This window comes from Haemaphysalis longicornis, unplaced genomic scaffold (genome assembly GCF_048455015.1).
Source record: "Haemaphysalis longicornis isolate Haplotype H1 unplaced genomic scaffold, Haemaphysalis longicornis Haplotype H1 scaffold_14, whole genome shotgun sequence".
Lineage (NCBI taxonomy): Eukaryota > Metazoa > Arthropoda > Arachnida > Ixodida > Ixodidae > Haemaphysalis > Haemaphysalis longicornis.
The window spans coordinates 28,689,666-28,705,019 of record NW_027526245.1 but is presented as its reverse complement, the minus strand read 5'-3'; the positions used below and the strand labels follow the sequence as shown (position 1 = coordinate 28,705,019).

At 49.9% G+C, this 15,354-nt stretch overlaps 1 protein-coding gene across 1 annotated transcript in view; it reads right to left on the bottom strand.

Moving 5' to 3' along the window:
- The window catches only part of LOC144165018 (uncharacterized), a 34,630-nt gene extending 19,681 nt beyond the window's left edge, over positions 1-14,949 (bottom strand). Inside the window, exon 1 of the mRNA XM_077695188.1 lies at positions 14,764-14,949. Within this exon, the coding sequence (XP_077551314.1) occupies positions 14,764-14,924 (161 nt within the window). The 5' untranslated portion in view covers positions 14,925-14,949. The remainder of the gene's footprint in view (positions 1-14,763) is intronic.
- Between the last annotated feature and the right edge of the window lie 405 nt (positions 14,950-15,354).

Here is a 15,354-nt window from a genome sequence, read left to right as displayed (position 1 = left end):
CCGAACACCGCCGATTCCGCCGGCAATTGCTGGTCTCGTGGTTCCTCATCGCCGCAGCGTCGCCAGTCCCATTCTCCTCGCCGCTTTTCCTCGACGACCCCGCCGGCCAGCTACTCGAGACCCTCCCAGAAAAAGTAGAGGATGCAGCCCCCGGAGTCGCCGCTGCATTTTCCGACCGACCTGAAAATCCTCTAACAGCACTGCCAGCCGAAAAAAACTTGTTGGACGTTAAAGCGTATGGTGTCGACGTGAGTGCACTCATTGACACAGGGGCGGAAGTATCGGTCAGGAGTGCGAAGCTTCGGTGCCGCCTGCGAAACGTTTTGACGCCAGCCACTTGGTGTCTCCGGGTCGCTGATGGAGGAACCCCGGCGGTTGCTGGTATGTGCACCGCGCACGTCACCATCGCTGGCCATGACACAACCGTCCGTCCTGTTCGCCGTTTTAGACCACTGCACCCATGACCTTCTTCTAGGCCAAGATTTTTCGTCGGATCATTCAGTGCTCATCGATTCTTCGCTCGGCCTCGTCCACCTCGACCTTCCAGTGGCACCAGACACCGTACAGAACCCTTGCGGCATCTGTGCTGTCTCGAAGATGTTCGTTTACCGCCTCAAGCATGCACTTATGTCGCGCTGTTCATCTCTTCCCTGTACCGGACGTCGTCTCGCCAACCACGTCGTCTCGCCAACCACAGCCGTTGCACTAGAGCGCAGTGTGAAACTACCACACACAGTTGTCAGAATCAAGCAAAGCGTAGCATCTCTTCCGTTTGTTTCTACATTTCAGCTTTTCTGTGCACTCACTCCCCAAAGGCATCCCTCTTGGTGTTCTTTCCCCTTTAGGAGAGTACAACCTTTCTTTTTTAACTGCCGATACCCAAAAAACCCCGCCATTAACTTTGCTTGCGCACCTACCCCGACCGACGCATACTCAACGATGTTGGCTCCCGATCTTCTTCTTCCTGCTCCGATGAGCTCCACCGCCTGCTGGCTTCCTGTTGGGACATTTTCGATCTCAAAGATCGCCCTTTCTGTAAAGTTTCGTCGGTCACGCATCGAATTAATACCGGGAGCGGAAGCCCCATTCACAAACTCCCGTAATAGTTTCCCGCGCTGAGAGGCGAATACTCCAAGTGGATAAGATGCTGGCAAAGGATATTGAGCCTTCCTGCAGCCCATGGGCTTCACCAGTGGGGTTGTTGTTGTTGAAAACGTTTATTAAGAAAAGAGTGGTTAAACTTGGATCACCGGGTGGCCATCCTATTCCGGCAGGCCGCGGGCTGTGGCTGCAGTCTTCGACCGGAGAATCAGGGCTTCCTGTTCTTCGAGATGGCTGCAGCGCAGCGCGCGCTCCCAAAGCTCACGAGAGTGGGAGAGGGGGGTATGGAGGGGGGATTGGACGGACATGTCCAAACTAGGTGGCTGGTGGTGTTGGGAGAGTTGCAGTATGGGCTGTTGAATGGGTAGAGGGTGGGGGAGACATAGTGAAGGCGAGTGTGATTGTGGTACGTCTGTGTTTGTAGGCGCCGCCATATGCGGGCGTCGGTGGTTGTGAGGCAGGGGAGTGCTAGCCAAAAAAAAAAAGATGGCACATGACGGTTTTGTGTGGACTATGGACGTCTTAATGCCGTCACGAAGAAGGGCATTTATCCCCTTCCGCGGATAGACGACGCCGTTGACGACCTCTACGGAGCCAAGTATTTTTCATCCATGGACCTCCGGTCGGCATATTGGCAAATTGGCTTGGTTGAAATGGACCGTGAGAAGACCGCCTTCATAACTCCTGGTGGTCTTTATCAGTTCAATGTGATTCCGTTTGGCGGCTGCAACGCTCCAGCAACATTTGAACCCATGATGGACTCACTACTCCAGTGCTTTAAGTGGTCCACATGCCTCTGTTACTTGGACGACGCCATCGTTTTCTTGCCTTCGTTTACTATCATCTAGAGCACCTTTCTGAGATTCAGGAACTTTTCCGACGGGCGGATCTCCAGCTGAATTGCTCAAAATGTCATTTTGGCCGTAGACAAATCGCAATGCTGGGGCACCTCATCGAGCCCAGGGAAGTTCAAACGACCCAGATAACGTACGCGCAGTCGAGAACTTCCCGGCACCGCGCTAAACCAAAGACGTTAGAAGCTTTCTAAGACTTTGTTCATACTTCCGCCACTTTATCAAGGACTTATTTCCCGACTCCTTACCGGCCTGCTGAAGAAAAAATTAGTGCCCTTCCACTCTGTGAGGAAGGATGACCTGTAAAGCTGGGCGCATTCCACGGAGTGCACAAAATAAAACAGGTTTATTGTACTTTGCGATGGAGAACGTTTCTTACACAATTAGCTGAAAGAACCTCGGACAGATTCAGGCTTTGTTCTTGCAGATAAACATGGAACTGCTTGTATCCCTTCCGCGTCGTAAGCATGTTACTGTTTGTGTAAGGCCAGTTTCAAACTGTTGACGGAAATGTCGTAATAACTTTAAAGAATGACGTTGTTTCACGTCTCAGCCAAACGAACTGCGTGACATGCCGGTTTTTTTGCGTCTATAGATCACGATACGGCTTTTGCGTCGGTAATCTGCATGTAGCCTAACACACAAACCCAATCTGCTCTACCACTAAGAACTCCGGACCGGTCCTATTGAACCGTTTAACGTCCGCGTTTAAATCTTGAACCAGCACAACGGACATCGATCAGTACGGGCATGAAACCTATAGCTGCGTGTTCACGTCCTCCCTCCTTCACCCCCCCCCACTATTCTCCACTACAAACCTGCGCACGCATAAACCAGCAACCGGTCATTTGCGCGTGCTTAGAAGTCACAGGCGCCGTGGCAAATATACCCTGAAAGCCCTCTAAAGAAGTGATATGGGCTCACGCCGGCGTTCCCAGCGGGCAATTTGCTGTTTATCCGGGAGGGATTTGCCGCTACTCCAAGACCAGAACTTGAGGAGGTAACAGAGGGGCCAGCAGCTTTCCGTTGTTTTAGCACGCATTCGCGCTTCTGTTGGGGCGAACGGTTCCTTTCTTGCTCTTCGTCCGCCAAACGAACGGCATGCATCCATCCCACACCGATTTAAACCCGGAAGCCCTTGAGCTCTAAGCTCGCGTACAAACATCCGACTGTCCGTTGTCCTTCCCCCTCGTATGCATCTCACTGTGTGTGTAAGTTGTCTGTGTAACACATCAACCCACACACGAACGGCTCGATTGAGGAGGACAGCCGGCTCACCGCATTTCGAAATCTAAATACCAGCACAATCGGCATTTCACCGGTAGAGGCATGAAGCCTAGCTGTGCGGGCACGCCCCCCTTTTTCTACACGCAAACTGTGCATGCATGTACCGGCAACCGGTGATGGCGCATGCTTAGGCTTGAAAGACACCGAAAAAGAAATATGGGCTCAAGCCGGCGTTCCAACTGCGGAAGTTTGTTTTCTACGGAGAGGGATTCCTAGCTACTTGGCTAAGTGAATTTGAGTAGAAACAGCGATGGCGGGTTTTGGGTCGTTTTAGGGGGCAGTTCTTTTGCAGCCGCTACCTGGGCTTCGCGGGAGCTGCGTCTGTATATGTCCGCCTAACCGAGTGTGCGAACGCAGCAGCGACGAAAAAAAACAGACCGAAGTGTCTCGCGAAGGGTGGAGTGGAGTATGACACGTGCGGCTACGGGGTCATTTCTCTGACTGCCTTTCTTTCCCACGTTTCATGTGTCGCCACGAAGGAGCACCATCCTCCTGGCATTTTCCCTAGGCGCTGTTCCATCCTCCGCTAATCCGAACCACGTGATGTTTGCGCGGGAGGTTCAAACATGATATGTGCCACAATGTGCTCGCTGCTCTCTTGTGCGGGGCTATGGGAGGTTCAAACACGATTTGCACTGCGGCGGTGGCGCACAATGAGGTAGAATCAGGGTAGCGCACGACGGCGAAGGTTGGCTGATCACCTTAACGCTTCCTGAGACGCAGCAGAAATGCGCCGTGACCCAGAAGAACAGCTCGCGCTGAGAACAACCTAATATCAGGGAGTGTAGTAATTTTCAGTGTTTTTTTACGCCCATCCGTGCTTCTGTTTATTTTTCTCAATGATATGATAACTGCATTACCGCCGTTTGCTGCCCACTGTGCAACTTGCCAAAGGGGCATCGGCGGAGGCGAAGGGAGAAATAGTTGTGAAAGAGGTGTCAGCGGTGGCGAGGAGGAGCCCTGGAGCGGCGCCGAGTAAATCAATGACACCGGAATGAAAACTGGGGGGTTTAGACATATACTGATTGGCAGTAAAACTCCATTTTTCCTGGGTCTCTGATTAAATGGCAGCTTTTACCACCCTAATTTACACGCTCACCAAAGCACCACTTCTGGCTTATTTTGATCCTCATGCTCCCACAGAAGTCGGTACGAATGCCAGTGGTTAAGGTATCGGGGTGGTTTTGGAGCAACGACAAGGTGTACTGGAGCATGTTATCGCCTATGCCAGCCGCCTTATTTCCACCCCAGAGCGCAACTACTCAATTACTGAAACATAATGCCTCGCTCTTGTGTGGTCAGTGACCAAGTTCCGTCCTTAGCTGCACGGCCGCTCGTTTACGGTCGTGAGAGGCCATCACGCGCTGTGTTGGCTCTATACGCTAAAGGACCCCGTAGCCACACTAGGTCGCTGGGCACTGCGGCTCCAGGAGTATACATTTGATTTAAAATAAACATCTGGACGTTTGCATCAGGGCGCTGATTGCGTGTCCCGCCATCCTGTAGATCCACCGGACGACAATTAAGATGACAGTGCAGCTTTCTATGCACTATATCTGGCCTTCTTCACATTAAGGAAGAGCAGCGTCATGACCCGGCACTACGATATATTAGAGAACCTTGACTCGGCCTCACCCCACACTTCAACGGCAATTTTTCTGCTCCGTAACAACATCCTATATCGTCGCAATATCCGTTCGGACGGTTCTGAGCTGTTGCTAGTTGTTCCCCAGCACCTGTGATCCACTGTGCTCCAGCTGCTTAACGACATGCGGACTGCTGGGCATCTCGGCATCTCTCGCAATTATGATCGAGTCCGCCGTCGTTTCTTCTGACCTGGTCTATACCGTGCAGTACGCCGCTACGCCAGAGCTTGCCACCAGTGTCAATGCAGGGAAGCACCAACGTCGCTTTTAGCTGGCCAGCTCCAGCCAGGGTGTCGAACCGGAATTTTTTCGGGTTCGGTTCGGGTTCAGGTTCAATCCTTTCAGGTTCGGTTCGGGTTCGGTTCCAGAGCACCATTCCGTGCCGGTTTGAACCGGTTCGAAGCAGTTCAAAGGGGTTCAAAGGGGTTCGAAGAAAAAAAGCAGGCGTGTTTTTCTGTTATTTTTTTTTCATCGTTTTTCTTTTCCTTATCCAGTCGGCATAAAAACAAAGTCCTAATGAAGGTTTCTTTGTCCAAATATTTTGTCTTGGCCAAACTAATGCGACCCTACAACACTTTTTTATCTTTTTTCTAAATATTGAGTGCTTGCAGAAAGTAGTCAACCAACACCTTAGATTATGGGGTCCCAATGTGCCTCAGCCAAAAATTACTGCTCTCTCCTCGTCAGATAACTATGAAATTTGCTCAAAACATTTCAGATGCGACTGCATCTCATTCACTCGCCTTGTCCCTCTATACGGCGTTGTTGTCCATCCACACCCCTCCCCCATTCTCCTCGCCGCGCGAGCTGCGCTCTCCGCCGCTCACCCCCTCTCCTCTCCGATAGCGAACACTCTCTCGCGAGGGGCATTGGATTGGATTCGATTGGCTTGGCTTGGCTTGGCTTGGCTTGGATTGGATTGGATTGGATTTGGATTTGGATTGGATTGGAGCAAAGTGGATTGTGTTGGGTTGGGTTGCGTCATAGCCGCGTCACGTTGCGTCATAGCGGCGGTCGTTCCAGCACCGGCCAAAAAATAAAGAATACGTCATACGCGTTCCTCACCCGTTTCACGCAATTAGAGAATCAACCGAACGGAAACACCAAGTGAACCCCCAACATGCGTCGCATCTCCTCAGGGTTCCCCTCGAGGGAAGGTGGGGTAATTTTTTCTCTCTTTCCGTTCTTGGCGTTCTTCTACCGCTGAATGACGTCATTACAGCGGTGTAGCGGGTGTTTGCCGGCTTTCCTTAAGTTGCAGAATAGAACGCATTTGATAGCCACTTAAAAAATCCACAAAAGCGAAGCAGAAACAGGAGGTGTATCCGCAGCGACGAGCAAATCACGCACTGTTGCTCTGTGCTGGCAATAGCTATAGTGTTCGCGGTGCTTCCAGATGCGAAGAAGAGTGAAAGCATTTATCGAAATTGTTAATTTTTTACTTATTTATTTATTTATTTATTTATTTATTTATATTTATTTATTTATTTATGTTTCTTTCTTTATTTATTTATTTATTTATTTATTTATTTATTTATTTATTTATTTATGTTTAGGTTTCACGCGCCGATGCAACGCCGACGATGAGGCGGGATATAGTGGAGGGTTCCGGATTAATTTTGACCACCGGGAGATCTTTACGTGCGCCGAAATTTTGTACACATGGACGTTTTCGCTTTTCGCTTCCATTAGAAAAGCGGCTGCCGTGACCGGGAATCTAATCCGCGTCTGTGTGCTCAGAAGCGCAACGCCATAGCCACTTTGCCACTGCGGCGAGTTTATCTAGAGTGTTGAAGAGCTCCGTTAACTGTACAAGCTACTGCAAAAGATTTTCAATGGTATTGTGACGAGTATGTGGCGCGCACCCCCCCTTCCCCCCACCTCTTCACAATCTTCGTTGGCCGCTAAGTTTGGTGGCCCTGCCAGGCTCGGTGGAAACCATTGTGCTCGGCTGGCGAATAAACACCGAAGAGCACAGCCTCTCGCGGTCAGTCGCCACCAGCACGCTGCAGGTCGTCACTCGGGTGGAGGGTACTACGATCCTCCCACGTTCACGAATGGGGGGCAAATCGTGACAGGTAGGTCAACGACTGCAGCAATAACTGAAGCGAAATAAAAGGTTCGTTGGGACACTTAAGGCTCCTTATATATATGAATATGAAAGCATTACTCTTTATGACCGCAAGTTTACCTTTATTAATTTAGGTTCGTTCATTTTCATGATTTAATTTTATTTTATTCTTGGCTCCTACCGCTGCAGTTTTATACACCATAGTTGTTTTCTTGAAGAAACAAAAAATATGGCAGACGATTACGGTAGTCGCTAATGCGAAATTTGAGTGCACCGTGAACTGTAGTCTCCTCGGCGTCGGCGCATAGGTGCTGTGTCTTAGGAAGTGATCGCGTCCTCAACGAATGCACGACCGCATGCGGTATATTCTGTCGTAAGGAGTTGCTGCCGTAGAGCATGTCTCGCGCGTCTGGAAATTTCGCCCTCCCCTCCCACTTTCGCCATACTTTCGTCCTCCGCTTTCCTGCTCGCTCTATCTTCGGTGGCGTCTTCGTTCTCTCGGTTACAACGAGGCCTACACTGATAAACTACGCGAACCCACAGCAACGGGAGCTTAAGGGCTGCGCTCTAACGCATGGTCCTTCATAGCCACCGCTGTGCCGCCCTGTTATCCACTCCCTTCGCCGACCGGTGACTGGCCGCACACCGTCTGGAAATAATGCGTAATTCCCACAGTCTTCTGGAAGGCAAACATGTACCCTCCTGGCCAGCGGGCAGCGCCCCGGTGCCTCCTGCGCCTCCCCCATCGGTGCATCCTCAGCATAATATTCTGGCAATGGGTAGCCTCCGTGCAGGCTGCCTTTTGCCTCGTCCTACTAAGCAGATGACCCGTACATCCGCAATCATTTTTGGTACCATTGAGTGTCGCCGATGTGGGGAATTTTGCGTCTCCCCTGCCCCCCCCCCCCCCCCGGGCGTCTCGTGACGGGCCGCCCCTCGTCCCCAAATGATGCATCCTCCCCAGAATGTTCTGCCAGGCGGGCAGGTAGTTTACTGGCAAGCGGCCGGTCTCTTTGGCGGGCAGGTGAGCCTACGCGTCCGCCATCTTTTCATGGATACATCAAATGTTACGCACGCACGCACGCACGCACCCCTACTTTCGCACAATGGGGCGAAAAGAATTTGCATTGTAAATAAATCGGTTGGTCTGCTACGCTTTTCATCTACCCCAAGTTTCAACGGCGCTTTAGCTTCAACACGAAATCATTAGCAGTGCTAGAAGTAGAAAAGTCCGGCGTCGGCGTCAATTTCCGGCTGCCAAGCGTGTCAGGTGGCATTTAAAGCAATTTCCTTCTGCTCATCTTTTATCTGCTAACATAGTGGTTAGAAAGAAAGAACGGCTGTAAAACTCATTGGACGGCGTGTATAGGGCTGCATTGGATGGGATAACACCGGATATAGGAACTCGCTAATGGCCCTTCAGTGACCGGTGACAGCGATTGGGCTCTAGGAAATATGATGGCAAAGTGAAGTCCCAAGCAGCAGTAATTATAACTTGTAGAGAAAGAGAGAAAATGGAGTTTAATTAAATTGAGGCAAAGTTGCAGAGAGGCGTCCTCATTCGAGGGGGCCGAATCGACAGCCGTTTCCATCAAGAGTAACTGACCTTCCAGGCTGGAGCTGGCCATGGCTGTCTCCCAAATCTATACGGAAACATGGAGGTTGGATGGATCTACGGTACGCTTGTCGCAGCCGCCTACTATGTGTTCTCAGGCTCTCGCAGCCGCCTACTATGAGGTTCTCAGGCTCTCCACAGAGGCAACGAAATTTAGAGAGTTGTGTCCCGTCAAACAGGCGAAGTCTGGTTGTGTGTGGGAAGGTGTATGCCCGCAGGTTAATCGGTAGCAAATCGGTAGCGATTTGTGCGGGGAGGATTAGGTTCTGCGGAAGAGGTCATAGTTCTGAGTAACTTCCTCGTCTGTGACTGCAGGATGCATGCACTCGTGCCTGGCTTCATCAGCCCTGGCTAAGCGGGTCAAATCTCGAGCCACGAGGTTGATGATCTTGTTTGCCGGGGATGCCAGTATGAGCTGGTGCCCAACAATAGTGACTGGTATCGTTGGTGGTCTCTGATTGATCATCGGAAGTGGTGTAACATGCAATCGACCGTTAACAAAGTTGTGCCCGGCCTGCTAAGAGTCTGTTATGAGACTTTTGGTGCTGCTTTGGCTAAGCGCACGTGCTATCGCTGCTTCCTCAGTTTGAAGGGGGCTGTGTTCGGGGGTTGAGATGCTGCACAACGGTAGCACAAAGAAAGAGAAGGTATTGAAGAATGCTATCGGGCGTCTCTTGCATCAAACCAGTTGATCGTTCCTCCTTTTTTTCTTTCAGTTTAGTTTCTTTCCTACTGTCTCCCCTCATATACACACACGTTTTGAAAACCCTTTGACGAATATAAAATGTGCATTAGGCAATTAGTATATAGCAGCAACATAATAGCGCAATACGAGCATATAGAAAGACCTTTTATAGCATCCAGGCGGTCGTCACATAACTTTGCGGCTACTTTGTGCGTGACAATTTTCCTGATTGGTCGAGAAGGAGAACGCTGCAAAATTTCCAAATTCCAAGGACCCCAAACATCATGTTTGGTCCGACCGTCTAGTCCGCCTTAACAGACCCGCTAATTCCTATAATCCAAATTAATCAAGACGCTAGTCCCACTAATTCACATTAGCTGATTCACTCACCTAACTAATTCACCCCAGTCTACCCGCTAACCCACATTAATCGACTTTACTCCATCTGCATCTTAAGTTTAAAGTTGAGCAGATTCAAGGTAACATGAAAATGCTATCAAATATACTTTTAAAGCGGAAATGGGATTCCCATTCTTTTATATCTCATGTTCTCGATGAGCAGTAACAAAAGGACACAACGGCACTGTATACAAGAATAAGTGCCGTTAATTTTGAGAACGGCGAGTGTTTGTGTTCCAGTGCTGTTCGCATATAACTGCCCACTCAAACTAAAATAAGTAGAAGATATAGATTTATTGCTGATGGTGTCCCTGAAGGCCTTCACAAGCGGACAGAGATGCATGCGAATTAACAATACATTGAAAACATTACACGATTTTAAATACCATGCAAATAAAAACAATGAAGAATATTCTATGATATTTTGCCCGGAATATGTGTTCTAACTTAACTTGTCCTGATTGTAAAAGATAATTGGGAGAGATGGGCAGTACCTAACGCTAACTGATAGTATATACGGAGAACTTTATATTAAATTCAGGGCAATAATGAGAAGAGAACATGATGGGCCTTGGGAATTGCAGGCTATGCAAAATATTTCGTGGTGCTGTCTGGGTAGTGGCAAAATATCTTCAGACGCAAGGTAGGGTACCGAAATGGAAAACTAGAAATCACATTTTTGAGTCCCCGGAACCGATTTAGAACTGTTACTTTGATTCGTTCCGGTTCGTTCAGTTCCAAAATGGCGGAAAGAATGCGGTTCCGGTTCAGTTCCGGTTCCGGGCAAAAATTCGGGTTCGGGTGAGGTTTTCGGTTCGGTTCCGGTTCCGGTTCGACACCCTGGCTCCAGCCTCTTGACATCCCGGCAGAACCATTCTTCCGCGAAGTCTGGACCTGCTTGGCCCTTTTACCTTGTCCTCATCGGGAAACAAGTGGATTGCTGTCGCGACCGATTACGCCACGCGCTACGCAATCACGCGGGCTTTTCCGACCAGCTATGCTACCGATGTAGCCCATTTTCTGCTTCGAGGTATTATTCTCCAGCATGGGGCGCCTCGGCAGTTGATCACTGACCGCGGACGCTACTTCCTCTTAAATAATGTAATTCACGACATCCTTCGCTCATGTTCTGCTAAACAAGAGCTATCTACAGTATATCACCCCCAAACTAACAGCCTTATGGAACGCTCGAATCGCACCCTGACCGATATGCTCTCTTGTTACATTTCTGCAGTTTATCGCAACTGCGACGTCATGCTGCCTTATGCGACTTTCGCTTATTTATCCTGGCATGATACCGCCAGATATCCACAATTCTACCTTCTATATGGCCGTCATCCTAGTCTACCATTGGACACACTCCTCCCTACGTCGGCGACCTACCGCTACGGCTGTCGGAGTACGCCCGCGAAGCCATTGATCGCGCTTAGCATGCGCGGCAGATAGCCCGCCACCGACTTTATTCCTCGCAAGCTGTTCAGAAGACGATTTACGGCCGGAAACACCGCGTGGCCCACTTCACACCGGGATCCCTTGTCCTTCTCTGCACACCTACCCGCAAAGTCGGGCTTTCTAAAAAAACTGCTGCCCCGCTACTTTGGCCCGTATAGCGTACTGCGTCAAGTGACCGAGGTCACGTATGAGATCTCCCCCTTTTCTCCACCCACGTCGAGTCGTGCATCTCCTACGGACATTGTCCGCGTTGTCCGGCTGAAGCCGCAACGAGCGTCTCTCATGAATTCGCCGTAGCACCGCGACGGCGCTCGTTCCGCCGGGGTATATTGCCACGGGGCACACTACTAGACGACGAACGATGTAGTTATGAGGGATTGCTGCACAACCAAGGACAGGACGTTCAGCGACGAGTGTTGCTAGAGGAAGACGATGAGGTTTTTGTGGGGCATTCTGAATGTTAGCGGCAGCGCAACCTTTTCTCGTGTAAATAGGGGCAACATTTTAAATACATTTTCTCTACCACATCCTCGCCTCGTAAAAATATCGTTGCAATTCCGTGCGTGGAAGACAGGTGTAAATTGTTTTTTAACATGTCGCCACTGGAAGATCACGGTACATGGCCTGGAGGGTAAGAATACGCAGTGCACATTTTTTTGGTGGTTCAGACTTAACAGATCGAAGATTTCCGCCATACGTGCCAACGATTTCCCCACCGGCGTAACGCGAAACGCCCAGGATGGCTGAAGACAAGGGATTCAGTTTCAAACTCCCAGTGTGTTTCCTGCGATTGGTATTTATCAGGTAATACTTTTCGTGTATTGAAGGTTACCCATTCCGTGGGGGAGAAATGAGAGAGCATTTTCTTTACGACCACGAAAATAATGTCGCCTTTTTTTTTTTTTGGCATTGCGTGGATTATTTTATCCAACGCAGCTTTCTGTCACGTCCTGCAGCGGAAGATTTTATGAACGGCATCTACACGTTGATGTAGGCGTATTATGTTCAGTATTGCGAGCTGCGGCTCTCGAACCTTTTTTTCTATTATTACGCTGGATCAGCAGTGCGGACATTTTTTGAATCTGTCGCAATTTTTCGTCGCTCGCTGCGACTATACCCAAATCACACTGCGAGTACATCGATTTGTAGATTAGCAGAGTAGGCAGTTAATTCGACGAACTCACCGCTCAAAGCGATTGCACCCCTCCGTCTAACGACGACGACAGTTGAACGCGAAGCTTTCTCGTGCTGGATTCTTTGGTTGGACAATCGCGCTCTGCGAGTATATGCTACTGTGAAGGTACGCACCATTGTTCTAGTATGCCCACACCACAGGTGTACATTCCGTAGGCCTAACGTTTTGCTTTGGGATGTATGCAGCAAATCGGCTCCTCATGCCTGGCGTTCACTACGACCATGTCAAAATGGAACAGTCGGATAGACCCAGCTTCATAACGTGACGGCCCCAGGTTCGATTGTGTCCACGGGCAGTGTTTTTCTCTTTCACCTACCCACGAACATTCATCGTCATAATCAGAGAACCGCGGTTATCCTGCAGGGCGTACTGGCGTACAATGGCGTCAGTGAGGGCACTAAAGTTTCGCTTTAGAAAAGCCCCCACTCCGATTCGCCGTCCTTCTCTCGCCGTGTCGGCGTCGTGCAACTGGACACACCCCTTCGCAAGGGAGCCGACCCCTGATGTAAGAGAGCGGTTTTGAAGCGTTGGTTGACCCACTTATAACGTAAGCATGTACGGAAGGAAATAAAGTCGAAGCTCCAGCCTCCGCCGCAACGCAACTGCCGGTACGGCTTTGCTCTGGTTGCGCCAATGCGCACAATGTGTGCAGTACGACAAGGCACGTGTAATGCTTACTGATGCCATGTTTCCGCGCTCGTCTCGAGTCTTTAAGGAGGATACGTTAGCGGCAGCTCCAAACTGCCGCACTCCTGACACGCTGGTGGTGCGATGAAAGGCGTTTGGTGCACTTTAAGTGACGCGGGGCTAGATATTCCGCTGCGTGCAAAAGCTGATATGCGCTAGCAAAAACTACAAGACAATCTGGGCGACACCACGCTGATCGGCTTAAACATTCAGGCTAACTCGTTTCGCCGCCAAAACACGCACGCCACGCGTAAACACAACAGGAGGCATGCTTTAGAACAAGCGTGACAAGGCAGATTGGTGCGTACTACACTACGTTTGCCGGCATCCTTCCGTTACCCTCTGAGGAAGTAAGCCTGGTCGATGTTCCTGGGACAAAATTCATTCGTTGGAAAGTGAAGATGCAGCGCAGCCGGTTCTCCGTGTCGCGCTCACCCTATGGAAAATGGTGCATTGCGAAAGGCCGCCCACAAGGACAGTCTTTGTGAAGTTGAGGCCAGCGAGAATTGCATGGCGATTCGTCCCACTCCTGGACGTCCCAATCGCACATGATACATCCGACTACGGCATAGTTTTTCCCCGTGGCTTTCACAATTTCTGACTCCGCACTTCGCGGAGCACTATGGCAGCCTATGGCGGAAACCAAAACCGCCCCGTGCTAAAGGCCAGTCATGGCGAGTGCGGCGCTAGCGTCCCTTGTTGGAGGTCAGTCCACGTGCTTGCTGGAAACGCGCTTTAGGTGCGCTGTGACATATTGCTGACTCGCTAAAGGGAAAATAATCGGAATAGCACAATGTGCTAAAGCAGTGCCCTTTGCGCTTGAAGCAAGTTACCGAAATGGGATTTTCAGGCAAATGAAACGCCGCTGTCAGGAAATCATGGCCGAGTGAGTTTGCATTTGGAAGCTCTATCACAGCAGGCGCAAAACCTGAAAACGACGTGAGTTATCAGGATGACTATCAAGCCCAAAAAACATAAGATGGAGTCACTGCTTTGTAGTGGCAGTGACCTCGTCCCTTCAGACAGTGGTCAGGAACCCATGGGTTCTGCTATCATCTCCCACCAGCTGGACGATTTACTTGGGGCCTCTCGGCGCATTCTGTCTTACATGCAGCCTAGCGACGTTGAGGGGTAACTTTCTACTGCGACGCAGAGGGCGCCGCTGTTGCGGAGGTTTGGATGCGCTCCCTGGTGATTGGGCTTCATCGCCGTTCAAGCTTGCCTAACTCGTGGCGATGGGCTTTTGACGCAGAGCCGTTTGCACAAGGCTTAAGATCTGCTCTTTACTTTGAGCCGACAATATTCCCTTTCAATGGAGAGCGCTTATTCGTGTGTGGTTGGCTGTCAGAGTCAAGTTGAACGTCACCAGGCTAATTCGCGTGCTACATAAGTGCTATATCTCAGACTGCCTGCCGGAGTGATGATGCCCGAGAGAGTGAATTATGGAAGGGGAACTAAATGTGGCAAACTACCTGTCGTCATCCTGAAATCTAGGGGCTGTAATAGGTGCCCCGGCACTCTCGATGTCGACTCGGCACCTAATGCAACCTTCAGAGTTTGCGTCAAGCTGCTATTCCTAGCAGGCGTTTGTAATAGGCACTGCTCACTTGGTAAACGAAAAACGTTGAGTGCGGAAAGGTCATGACAGTACTGAGAACCTCCAATTTAGTACAATCTGTTCACGAATGCGAATTAACAAACACTAAGATTCCAGACCTGGACTTTGTCTACAAGAATGTCACACTACAAAAAAGTGTTTTCTGTCTCGTACCCTTGGTTCCGGTGGAAATTTTCGGGGCAGTGGTAGGTTCGTCTGTTATAGTATCGGTAGAGTCGCTGGTAATGTCGTCGGTGAAGTCTTCGGTAAAGTCGGTGGTAAAGTCGGTGGTAAAGTCGGTGGTCATAGTCGTGATGGTAGCGCCTGTCATCCATGTTCCGAAGCTTTCATCATTATCTCGGTAGACTGCAGGAAAAAAGCAATACGTTGTCCTTTTGTACTTGCACATTTCTTTGCACGAAATTTAGGCAAATGGACAGAAGTCAATTAAGGTAATGGTTCAAACAACACCTTGTAATCAGGCTCCAACGTCATGAACGGGGCTCAATTGGGCTACTGTAAAAGGTCGTGGGACTGCTCAATTAGGAAAGCACAACACGTCGCAATTACCTCACATTAGAACGTGCTCATGGCAGCGCCACCGCCTTCTGAAGGCACTTATGCTATGCTATTCCTGAACAGTATGTCCTTCCTGTCAAAATATAAGGTATAATCCGTGATGAGTCGATTCGTGCGAACTGCTGCTGACGTGTAAAAACTTGTGATGGAATTATTGAACAGAATACCTGTTGCAATGGTCGATTA